The following is a 13345-nucleotide window of genomic DNA, read 5'->3' as shown; positions in this document are numbered from 1 at the left end:
TAGGGTCACCATTAGGTCTTCCAGATTCCATCCTTCATCAGCAAGAACAGATGCTCTAAGCCTGAGGTAGGGCCAAGACAAAGTGCCTGCAGTTTTCATGGAAGCCCACCAAACTCCAGGGCAGCCTGAATTTGCAAACCACCAAGCAAGGATTTTCTGAGACGGATATAAGGAATCTGCCCTGGGGTCACAGGCCTTTGGGTCCAGACAAGCCCTGCTAGTAACAGTGAGGCTCACTCACAAGAACTGCGACCTGTGATGCCAGGAAGACATGGTCCTTCAGAAACACCACGACTGTGACACGTTTCACAAACTGTGGCTTTCTGTTGAACTGAAAGCCTCAGCTTGTGACCAGGTCTAGTCCTTACGTGCTGCTTCACACATGGTGCAGGCTCTAAAGACTTTGCCGTGTGAGTCCGCAGGTACAAACCCCCTCCCCCACAAGCTGAACATGCTCTTCATTCCCTTGGACAGGGCATAATCAGATTGGAGCTCATGTTCCTCACAAGTAAGGACTTAGAGCTCATGTTCAAGGATGTGAACACAGCTGGTGACTCTTAAGTGCCTCAGTGCATGAAGAAGACAGAGTAGGATATAGATACAAACTATTACACTTTGGAAAAATAAGATAAACCAGCTTGGCAATGGGGAAAAAGCTTTTCCAGTGAGCTCTGATTCCACGAATCACCCAGAGAAGCAGTATTTTCATTCACAGCTCCAAGGCTCCTTAGAGAATCAACTGCTGTGCTGCACAGCTAAGGCTGGGACACAGCAGTGAGCAGAAGATGATCTGCTATCCCTTAAATGCAGTTGATTAACTTCCACTGAAGTCAGTGGCTCTGACAATCATATATGAAGGAGTAACTACGAGTCTAAGTGTCTGCCTGTACACAACAAATGAAACACACTGAACTTTATTGAACATGCTGGGAAGATAGAGCACTATTTTCTGCTCTGGATAAAATGAAATATAACCAGAAATCAGAAACAGATTGGGAAAATAACTGGTGGTGTTAGAATTTTCTACAGATCTGAAAAATCAGTCCTATGCATGCAACTCACCAGTAGTGTTTCTTAAATCCAAGCAAATCTGTCTTTACAGACAGCTACCTTAGTGAAAGAAAACACTAAAATTTAAAGAAATAATCTATTTTCTTGTGAGTATAAAAAATATACGCTACTAAGGAATGAAAGAAAAAAAAGGCACATTTAAATAATTTCATTACATTTTAAGTTGCCAAATCATCTGTGAGTGGTTTCTTTTTAGATGAAAAGAAATCAAAATATAGGACAGATGTTGGACAAACCACATTTGAGGTCTATCAAACACTGGCATTTTTCAAATGATTTTGGCTCATCTATTAAATAAGGTGTATTTTGCTTGATTTTGAAAAAGGAAACATGAGGAAATATTTAAAGGCCAATTGCTGCCAATTAACTTTGATCAGCAAAAGTTTCATTTGAATCTTTTAGATTCTTTTGCCTGTCTGGAGTACCACACTGTTCTAAAATCCAGCAAAACAACAACTTGATGATTAATGTGTGTTGGCAGCCCCAGCACAAGCTTGCTTAACAGTTGGATTTCAAATAAACAGCTGTCTTCATTATGATGGGAAAGAAATCTGACTGTTTTCATGTTTTGCTGCTATTAAAATATGATCAGAAATTGCTTCTTTCCCTTTAAAGATGAAGCAGTCAGGCACTCTGGTGACAGCCTCTTTCAGCAGTTTGGGTAGTTTTAGAACAGGCACTGCCAAGCCAGAGCCTACACAGGCTGAAAGAGCCCTTGGCACACCACAGGCTGCAGCAAGAGGCTATGTGGGACAAACCTCCACACAGAACACCTCACACCCAGTGCCTGGGCAGGCAGAAGGTTCTGACTTCCCTTGAGGTTACAGTGATGACTGACCACAGTGGGATGTGGGGAGAATCCGTACCCAGACATCACCAATTTGTAGAAGCTGACGTTTAACACTTAATGGCCTGTGCAGACTATTGAATTCCAGTGTTTAGAGACTTTTGCTGCTGCCACTTCTAAAACTTGTCTACTGTGGTCACAAATACCAAGAGCTGCGTGGACAAAGCTCTGCCATTTAAATGACCAGAACCTGTGGACACCAATGCAAATATTTAGTGTAGCTATTACTGTAGCACCTGATGACTACATTGTAATGGCATTTTCTAATCATTTCTGTATCAAAACTCTGGAATCAAAGTCCATTGTCAAAGCATCTAACACCACAAATAAAGAGACAAGCATCAGATCATCTGGGTGTGCTTTAAGGGCATGAACACTTACTTCTAAATCGTTAAAGAACAGATGTGTGTCCGCCAGATTGAAAATCATCTCTTCCATTCGGAGCCCGAGAGACACAGAAGTGGGTGGATCCTTAAAGAAGAAATTAAAGGGTGCACCATCAATGCTGTGCCTAGCACACATACCAGAACACAAACGAGGAATTGCTTTCAAGAAGGGTGACACTTTAAATGCAGCATTCCTCACTCTCTAATCCTGTACCAGTCACATTCAAAAACAAGACTTTAACTTGACTCTGACTCTGCAGCAGGACCTGGGTGGTCACCCTTGCTCCTTCCTGGCACAAATACCCTGCCCCTCTATGCCAAAAGGGCAAATTCACTTCATCTAAAACCTCTGCAGATTTTTTACAAGTTATCTGATTAGCCAGGGGTATGACAATACTGTTGGTACTCATCTTAAACTCTCACTGCTCATGAGTGAGGGGATTTGGTCCTGGGAACAACTAGTGAGTTTAAAGCAAATCATGTCAATGTTATATTTGCAATGGCAATTATACTTAAAACCACTCCTTCATTCTCCACAAAACCATGCTTTAATTATGTTTTGAGTCTGGCCCACCCATACAGAGTGAACAAATCTATTGTTTATTAATACATAACACACTTCAACTTCTCTACAGAAATTACCATAACAACTTACTCCTTACTGAGCTAATAAACTCAAAAAGCATGTTCAGCTTTGTGGTTACCAAATGCATTACAGATTTTTATCTTGTTTCAAAATGGGTTCTGTGTTTTGTGTATTTTCAATCTGAAAAAAATCAAAAAGAAAGCCTAACACATACATTTGAGAGAGAGTTTCTCATCTATAAAAGCCAAGAAGCATGAGTCTGAAAGAACAAGTTCTATTCTCTTGTGGCACCCTTTACTGACAACATAGTTTGTTAGGTATTGCATCTGAAATAGAACTGCAGAAGTCACAATCCATCTTTTACTTTGTTCAGTATTTTAAACCTGATGACATTTCCAAGTTAAAAACCAAGAGATGAAGTCTCTAGTTTCTTTTTCCACCTCCCAATCGCAGTTAGAGTGTTTCAACATGATCTCTGAACTTTCACACATTTTTCTATAAATACTGGTCAAAAGGCAAAATGTGTCAGTAGCAAAGAGCTGGAAAGCAATGGTGAGTTGGCAGCCTGATTGCCTTCTGGAAACACCACAACCAAAGTAAAACTAAGCAGAAAAAGAATTTTGGAAAGAATAATTTAGAACCAAAGCTACATAGAACAGACAAAACATGTATTCCTGAACTCATAGATGTTAAGAGTAAGTTAGTTTTCTCAGATTAGAAAAAAAAAGCCATTAGAAATGGGAAAGAAAAATGGCACCATGCTATTTTGATGAACTCTGCCCTTAAAAACAAGCCTTCTATTCCAACAGGCACCACCACCAAAAAGAAAAAGAGAGAGAGCACTTGGCTCCAATGCAAAAACTTTAAAATACGAACAAATTATTATGTATCTCTGTTTTAACACTGCTCTATTTGCAGACCAAAGTCTTCCTTTATTTTTCTTCTGTAGGCAGGTGAGGTGGGAAGCAGGTGATACCCCGAGGCTGCTTCTCCCTCTGACATTCCTGCTTGTCTCTGTGCACAATTACCTCCCCACCACCTTTCACGGCTCATCAGCCTTTCCTCTTAAACCACACAAGGATTTCTGTTGCAACTGAGCTCTAGGAGGAGTCACTCCAGAGAAGTCTCTGCCCTAGTTATTAAAAGGAGTTAGATGCAAACGACCATCACTAGCTACTGCTAACTTAACAGCGTAGAACTAATCCCCTTCTGAGCTTCCATCCATGAACAGGAACATAACTTTGAAGAGCAGAATGAATGGGCAGACAGAGCATGGTGCTGCTTATGAAAGCAGATAGTTAATTTTAAACAAATGGCCGTGGATACAGATTTCAATCTCGGTGTATGCTTGACTTAAACGTTTTTATCACACTTCTGAGTCTGAAGAAAAATGGCTTTTTGTAAAGCTTTCTGTGAACCATTTTACCCCAAGTTATTTTTAAAAAACAGGCAGTAAAGTAACACTAAAATAGTGCAGCTTATTAGGTTAATTTAATTAGGAGAAAGACAAGAAAATCATTGGCACCTACTGAAAATGTCAGATTAAATATCATAAAAGCTAAAAGAAGAAACAAAGCAGACTGTTTTTGACAGCAGCCTTAATTCCTCAATTAAACACAATCTTTTCCTACAGAATGTTCCACTTAGCACAAGCACTGTGCCAGGCTGCAGCTCTGGGTGCCCACATTTTTAAGAGAGGTAAAAGCCTTCTCTGGGTTAGGGTGTTCAGTACCTGTGAAGTCACCTTCTGGCAACTGCCCTAGTAAAAGCCAAAGGGGCTTGGTTAAAGGCACTGCAGTAGATTAAACTGCTGTCAGACACTACAGTGGGGGCTGAAAACCTTCAAAAAAGACAAGGCTAAGATACCAAACCTTCTTTTGCAATTTTAAGCCGCTAATTGCTAACTAATTATGGTGAGGTGTCACACAATGAGGGGGAAAGTTAACAACCTCTCCTTGTTGGCTGGGATTTGCAGGTTCAGTCAGAACATCTTTTCAGGTATGGTCAAAATCAGGTACAAATCTGAGGGAGGTAGAGTTGAGCTAAAGAAAAGAAATACCAGTGTCAAACTGCTTAACCTGGCCCCTTGTTTTGAATTCTGGTATTGGAGCCAAAACATTGTCTGTATGTCATTTCTAAATTCTACCCACTTCATTTCTTTGTTTTGTGGAGAAACAAGAAGCTGAAAAACAGGAAAGTTCACTTTGAGTACAAGGCTTATTTTCCATTTAAGCCTACATGTCACAAATGAAGGGTTAAGTGAAACCAGGCTTTGTTTTTCTCAATCTCTAAAACATATTAAACCACATTAAAATAGCTTATAATGTAAAGGAAAATTCCTTGAAAGCTTCTGAATATAAATGGTTTCATGGGGAATGGAAATGCAGGTCAAGAACGTGGTATTGTAGCACCAGTACTGAGACACAGTTCCACCTGCTCCAAGATACTAAGGAAGGACTTTAATTTTTTCTAAATCCCAAAACTGAATCAGCTGACATCTGGCTCAGGACAAGTTTTGAGATGTTAGGAGCTCTAATACCGATTCAAGTAAAAGATAACTTTGTATTTATCAATAGCTCTCTCTCTGTACATCTTGAAAAAAATAATTCCAAAAGCGAATGGAAATATTTTGTCTTTTCTTCTGAAGGACAATTCATATTCCTCTACTAGTTTCATACATTTCCATGGAATTCACAAAATTCAAATGGGTCTTAAATAAAAAGCAGTTTAGGTATTATTTTGTTCCAACAAAGCCAGGGACAAAAGCAGGGAGAAGGCAGAACAGAGCAGCAGCCAAAGGACAGCAGCTGATGAAACCAGATGAGAAAGTGAGACTGCACAGCAAAGGGTGGCACAAGCAAGAATTTCTGAGGAATGAGAATAAGGAAAAGAAAAATCAAACCCTGCAGCAGCAGGGCTGCTCATCATTCATGGTCATTCACCACGAAACTCACTTGGGCATCATGAAAAGAGCTGAATGCCAAGTTGCCAAATCCCCCTGTTATTTAATTGGGCATTTTTGTTTGTTTGTTTGAAGACCCAGCTTTTGTATTTCAATGATTATGTGAGCAGCTTAATTTTTTAAAGGACATTTCTAGCCCTCATCACAGTAAAGAAATATATGAGAACATGATGTTGGTTCACTCATAAAGCAGAAGAGAGGTGAAAAGAACAGCAAATCCCTTCAACAAGTTTTCAGATTGACCTATGATCTGGATTTGTGATTTTAAATGCCAGAAATAATTAGGAACCACTCTTAAGACTGTGCACCTCCCACTGCTGCAAATAAACCTGCAATTCTCATGACAGATACATGTTTTAGCATGTTTGCTTTGAACATTTGACACAATCTTCCTCTAATGTTTATGGAAATCGCTAACTGTTGTCTGAAGTTGTCAATAAGCCAAGAGAAATTACGACAGGAATTAAACTTTCAGAAAACAAAGCAAGAATGACACTTTCATGACTGCATCTGAGAGCCAGGGACATGCACGTTGCTACCCCTCGCCAAAAAGATCTTTCATTCACTACATAAGCACCAATGCCACCATCCTTCGGCACCCATGGTGGGCTGCCATTCAGCAACGCAGGACTCTGCACACAGCATGCAGCCAGAGCCAGCAGGCGAAAGCCACAGCTTGGGCAGAGTGCCAGCGGTGGTGGAGCTGCGGTCAGGAGTCTGCCCCATCTCTGCACACACAGTTCCTATCTACTTGCAGCTGAATGCCATCTGCTTTCCTCAACCTCAAGCATCCAACAAGAGAGGTGTTTGTGTTCAGGCCCCACTTAATGAAACCACTACAGGGAATAAGTAACAAATGGAAAAAATGCCCTCATGAGCACTTCTGCAGCAACCACTAACTGGGCTTTTCCAGCACTACTCTGCTGCTGACAAGCAAATGAGGAGATTGTCCTGGAACTGAGGGGTTTGGGCAGCACTGGGATGTGCTCTCATTCTGAGCTAACTGACACAGATTTGGTGATTTTGGGGTGTCATGCAACAGCTGGGTTTGGCCCAAGAAACTGAAAATAACTTGGTCAGTGTTTAATACTCAATAAAGCTGTTGTCTGTATGTATCCAGACAGGAATTGTTGAACCATTTAAAGTTCTAGTGTCTAGTACCTTAATACAAGCTAATAACACCTAGGAAACCAAGGCTGTTGAATTCAGTTGCTTTTCTGACACATAATAAAGGGAAAAAAACCAACTGTATTCCTCTAAACCTAGTGATACTCCTCTAACACTTCTGAGCACAGTTCACTGAGGTTACTTTGGGAGTCACTCCTAGAAGGCCTCCACTCTGAGGGAAGGTAAACCTCTGCAGATGTTGAGGATATCAACAGGTTTCAGGCACTCTGTAGCTACAAACCAAACCTTGAGTGCTCAAAGTATTACTCCCAATCCTATTTAATAATTTAATGACCAGAAGGGCTGAATATGCAGATGTAAACCAGCCTTACTCTTCACTCTTGTATGTGTTGAAACACCAGTGCTGGTTTGCCTCTAGAAAATCAGCTAAAGTTCTGGTTTTCCTTGTGTATCAACCACAGAACAGCAAATATTACCAACAATTTCCATCACTCTCTTGACACTTACCCTTCCATATCTGTTAGCATAGGACCCTGTAAGCAAGGAATGGAAAATGATGATTGTCTCATCCAAATCCCAAATGAATACTCTCTGCAAAAAGAGAATCAAATCAATCTGTTCCTCTGTGAAGCTGATACTTGAAATGGAAAGTTAAAATTCGAATGAGTAAGCACACAAATGAGAAAACTGTACTGAAATGGTTATAGATTAAACCTGTGGCTTCCTTGCCATTTATTTTCAGAACTAACAATGATTTTTCCAGAACAGGGTAATACAATCTGTTAGCCTCTTACTGTTGCCATTTTATCAAATTGTTCTATTAGAACAGAATTATCCTTCTTGTCAAACACAGACAGCAAACGCGACTGTACAACACGCTGTACAAAGCCAGATGTGAGACAGAAACTGAAATGAATGAAGAGAAGCCTCTGGCAATTAAATCCCTGGGGTTTGAACTCTGTATTTCTGTAAGTCTTAAAAACAAACTTCACACAATTGCTCTTGAAAATTACTCCTAGAAACAAAATTTAGCAAATTGCTGCTAAACACTTAAATCTCCTTAATCCAAGTCCTTTTAAAATGGATTTTAGGCACCTGAAGAATAGGGATTATGAACTTAGATGCTGCATGTGTAAGAATTTATGACATCGGTAAATAACCCTTTTGCTTGCAACCAATGGAGAATGTGTGCTTTAAATTTGTCCTGTGCCCACACACAAAATGGTATATCAATGAAAATAAAGCATCCAAATACAAGTATTTTAAATCCTGGTGAGACTATTTCCCATGATGTCTAATGGGCTAAGGTTTTGGACAGGAAAAGTAATGCGGTGTGGACCCTCATAGCTGCAGTGTGTCACTGGAGATGCGTGCTCAACATAAAGCACAGGCCACTGGGAGGAATGTGAGCACAGCAGGACAGAACAAAACTCACTGTGTCTCTGGTTCAAATGCAAACCTTTCCTCAGCTTGGGGAAGGTTTGTGGGGGGTTTGGGCCTTGGTTTGGGTTTTTGTGTGTCTGTAATGGTGTTTTGCTTGGGGGGGGGGGTGTGCATGTTTCATTTATTTAATCAAAAGAAGGAAGAACGCCCCAGTATCCTCCTGAGAAAGTAGGTGCTCTTCTCTGGAGCAGATGCTTTACAAGACAAGTTCTACATTCTGCAAAAGCAGCGTTTGAAGAACGAAAAGAAAGGGAGCTCCCACGGCACTTCATTTTTTTAGTAGGTAAGTAACACTTGACTGTGCAAAATAATGATAAAAATAAGAGTCTGTAACAGGTCAAAGGCATCTAGTATAGTGTACCTCTAGATCAGAGTCAGGTGGTGGTGAAGGGTTGTTGTTTCTTCTGCCACGTCCACGTGCCTTCCCATCTGAGCTACGCCGCAATCTATCTGAATCTGAATCTTTAATGGGTGTCGATGGACTGTGGATTGTACTGTATTCTGCTGCAGCAAAGAAATGACATTTTTACCTCTCACTTCAAATTGCAAAATGTTCATCTTACTTGCTCTTCACATGAGGTACTACAGCCAGGATATTCACTACACAGTCCAAACCCAACCAATTAAATACACAATGAAGAGTAGCAACACTGATGCATGAATGATTTAAATCAAGTTATATGAAAAAACAGTTACACAACATGATTTCATTCTAAGTTGTTAAATGTGCTTTAAGTTAACTATTATGGAGACTGGTAAGAAGAAAATGTCCAGGTGTGTAAAACAATTCCACACAGGAACTGACCACCTGTCCAAATTCCCTGGTTGCAGACAGGGTCCTTTTAGAATACACCATCTAAGCCAGACAAGTAGAGTTCTTTCTAACTGTGGCACAGAGGACAGGCCTGAGAGTGTCAGGAGCAGTTCAACTAATAACTTAAATGTGCTCAGCTATGCAGATGACATTTATGGGTGCTCTGCAAAGATCTGCTCCACACCGAGCTTTTGCAGCAAGCACTCTCAAGACGGTAATTCTCCATGAGCACTACTGCACCTCCACACTCCCCGCGAGCACTACTGCACCCCCACAACCCCGTGAGCACTACTGCACCCCCGCGCCCACTACTGCACCTCCACACCCCCCGTGAGCACTACTGCACCCCCGCGCCCACTACTGCACCTCCACACCCCCCGCGAGCACTACTGCACCCCCGCGCCCACTACTGCACCTCCACACTCCCCGCGAGCACTACTGCACCCCCACAACCCCGTGAGCACTACTGCACCCCCGCACCCACTACTGCACCTCCACACCCCCTGTGAGCACTACTGCACCCCCGCACCCACTACTGCACCTCCACACCCCCCGTGAGCACTACTGCACCCCCGCGCCCACTACTGCACCTCCACACTCCCCGCGAGCACTACTGCACCCCCACAACCCCGTGAGCACTACTGCACCCCCGCGCCCACTACTGCACCTCCACACCCCCTGTGAGCACTACTGCACCCCCGCGCCCACTACTGCACCTCCACACCCCCTGTGAGCACTACTGCACCCCCACGCCCACTACTGCACCTCCACACCCCCTGTGAGCACTACTGCACCCCCGCGCCCACTACTGCACCTCCACACCCCCTGTGAGCACTACTGCACCCCCGCGCCCACTACTGCACCTCCACACCCCCTGTGAGCACTACTGCACCCCCGCGCCCACTACTGCACCTCCACACCCCCTGTGAGCACTACTGCACCCCCACGCCCACTACTGCACCTCCACACCCCCTGTGAGCACTACTGCACCCCCGCGCCCACTACTGCACCTCCACACTCCCCGCGAGCACTACTGCACCCCCGCGCCCACTACTGCACCTCCACACCCCCCGCGAGCACTACTGCACCCCCATGCACCCCCGCGCCCACTACTGCACCTCCACACCCCCCACGAGCACTACTGCACCCCCATGCCCCCATGAGCACTACTGCACCCCCATGCCCCCACGAGCACTACTGCACCCCCACGAGCACTACTGCACCCCCATGCCCCCATGAGCACTACTGCACCCCCATGCCCCCACGAGCACTACTGCACCCCCACGAGCACTACTGCACCCCCATGCCCCCACGAGCACTACTGCACCCCCATGCCCCCATGAGCACTACTGCACCCCCACGAGCACTACTGCACCCCCGCGCCCCCACAAGCACTACTGCACCCCCATGCCCCCACAAGCACTACTGCACCCCCACGAGCACTACTGTGCCCCCATGAGCACTACTGCACCCCCACGAGCACTACTGCACCCCCATGCCCCCACGAGCACTACTGCACCCCCCACGAGCACTACTGCACCCCCACGAGCACTACTGCACCCCCATGCCCCCACGAACACTACTGCACCCCCATGCCCCCACGAGCACTACTGCACCCCCACGAGCACTACTGCACCCCCCTGCCCCCACGAGCACTACTGCACCCCCATGCCCCCACGAGCACTACTGCACCCCCCACGAGCACTACTGCACCCCCATGCCCCCACGAACACTACTGCACCCCCATGCCCCCACGAGCACTACTGCACCCCCACGAGCACTACTGCACCCCCATGCCCCCACGAGCACTACTGCACCCCCATGCCCCCACGAGCACTACTGCACCCCCACGAGCACTACTGCACCCCCATGCCCCCACGAGCACTACTGCACCCCCACGAGCACTACTGCACCCCCCACGAGCACTACTGCACCCCCATGCCCCCACGAACACTACTGCACCCCCATGCCCCCACGAGCACTACTGCACCCCCACGAGCACTACTGCACCCCCATGCCCCCACGAGCACTACTGCACCCCCACGAGCACTACTGCACCTCCACATTATGCTTCAGCAAACTTTGCAGAAACACTCACTGCTGCTGCACAGGTGAAAGTCTAATGGTTTACACAGGCAAACCCCACCAAGAGCCGAGCTCATGCTAGCGGGAAGAGGTCTTGCCACTGCTAACATCCATAGGCTCAGCGCTAGGGACGTTCTCGAACGCTAACAATGCAGACACCCGGCGTGAGCCATCCTTCCTAAATCACCTGACAAGAACCAAACCTCTCAGCAATGCAACACATTTCAAAATCTCTTTTCAAGACTTCCTTTCACAGTTTCAACTTCACAGAAAAGACCTATTTTGACACTGTGGTCTCTTTCAAAACAAAGAAAATCCCTGTTTTTCTGAAGGCAGATGGAATTTTCACTGTAAGATGTATTTACCTATTTCACTTCCCAACTCACATTAACTCACTTCAGGGTTCAGTAGATGTGTGTATTTGCATCAACAGTAATTTTCTGTTTCATCAGCCCAGCCCACAGCACTGCGGTTTGAACAGACAGGTAGACTCCTCATACTAGCAAGTCCTTCTAAAAAAATATCCTGCTGAGGTCAAAGGTGAGACTGACCAGGAGACTGCACACACTCACAGCTACTCAAAATTATAACAGTTGCTTGTGTTGAAGGAAAGGAAAAGGTCAGCCTTCAAATCTACCCTTAAAGGAAATTAGCATACATTGTGTATTTCACATCATGGTTTTGCCTAAGCACCTCAGGATACATTAAACAAAGCAGAAAATTAACTTAAGATGTACATCACAGTAAAACAAAGAGCCTTCAACAGAGACTGGACCTAGACCTACAAGAATGACTCTATGTACAGGCTGATGCCAATCAGCTACCTCAGTCTAAATCACTAAAGCCAGGTTTAAATGTCAGATATCATCTATCTTCCCACAGCTGTTTTTCCCTATGACAATGTTCACTTCACAATATTTAAACCATGTAAATCTGGAATGCTGATTGCTGTTTCACCTGCCCTACTTCAGCATAAATAAGAAATCCTAACTCTGCTAGTACAAAAGTTCCCAGCCTTTTAAAGTTAAATGACTTTATGTGCCATAAATTACTTTTATTAACATACTACAAATAAAAAGAATTAAAAGAAAGACCACAGTGCACAAAAGCCTTGAAACAAATTGTAACCCAGTGAAATAAACAGACCTGGATTTCTTCCACAAGTGTTTTAATCAATGATGTTCTAAGTGCATGCTCTAAAATTCAGATGCAAGGACAGATGGCATTTCCTGTTGCCTAGCTTATATTAGGGCTGCTCTTGGTCTCTGACAATGTTATTAGGACTCTGGCTTTACATTCCATTTTTATACCTCTTCTCATTAACATCACGTGCCTACAAATTTTAAGTACTAAACTTGAGCTAGTAATAATACTACCAAACAAAACAGGCAACAGATAGCATGGGAAAAGGACAAAATGTCCTGATAAATACAACCAAATAAACCTGCAAGAGCGAGCAGAGTGTGGGAAGGCAGGGGAGAGAGTTTGCTAAGCTGGGAAGCAGAACAGCCCTTACAAACACCTCCACTAAAGGACAAATGAGGGGCTGCATGTATTTGGAGGGGGGGCGGAAAGGGGGGTCGCTTCCATTTCCTCCTCACAGGTGAGAGTTTGGATGGGTGAGACCCTTGCCCCGCAGAAGCCTTCCAAACCCCACCACTGAACCCCACGCTGGCTGGGCACACCACAGCCCACTCCTCTGGGGACCACTGTACCAGCAGCACTCCCAAGAGAAGTTTGTCTGTGTTGCTGTTAAGGCCCTCTCCAGGAATCTGCCCTGCTGCTCTCAAAGCCACACCATTATAAACAGAACAACTTCTGCATTCAGTGTAGCAACAGAAGTTCAGTCTGTGAAAGCGTGGGGGGGAATTTATTCCCTTTGTTGTATTTACAAGGATTTGAGACTTTCTCAGACCCCTTTTGTTGTTATGTTAACTGCATCCTGATGATCCTCTACTCTAGGTGCTGATCATTGCTCTCTATAGTCCCTCCAAACTGGATGCAGGAACCAAAGCCAAGCAAA

At 44.5% G+C, this 13345-nt stretch overlaps 1 protein-coding gene across 5 annotated transcripts in view; it reads right to left on the bottom strand.

Annotated features, from left to right (window-relative positions):
• EYA1 (EYA transcriptional coactivator and phosphatase 1) overlaps nucleotides 1-13345 on the bottom strand; it is a 120449-nt gene that overhangs the window by 24104 nt on the left and 83000 nt on the right. For 3 of the 5 annotated variants that reach the window (XM_009904081.2, XM_054178834.1, XM_054178847.1), the window contains 3 exons: nucleotides 8785-8924; nucleotides 7488-7571; nucleotides 2300-2389 (listed from right to left, as the gene is read on the bottom strand). In XM_009904081.2, the coding sequence (XP_009902383.2) occupies nucleotides 2300-2389; nucleotides 7488-7571; nucleotides 8785-8924 (314 nt within the window). Of the gene's footprint in view, nucleotides 1-2299; nucleotides 2390-7487; nucleotides 7572-8784; nucleotides 8928-13345 lie in introns of all 5 variants that reach the window. The other 2 variants (XM_054178827.1, XM_054178840.1) reach the window with 1 other exon arrangement.

The sequence above is a fragment of the Dryobates pubescens genome, chromosome 3 (assembly GCF_014839835.1).
Source record: "Dryobates pubescens isolate bDryPub1 chromosome 3, bDryPub1.pri, whole genome shotgun sequence".
NCBI classification, from domain to species: domain Eukaryota; kingdom Metazoa; phylum Chordata; class Aves; order Piciformes; family Picidae; genus Dryobates; species Dryobates pubescens.
The sequence above is the reverse complement of the archived record's forward strand: the minus strand, read 5'-3'. Positions and strand labels throughout refer to the sequence as shown.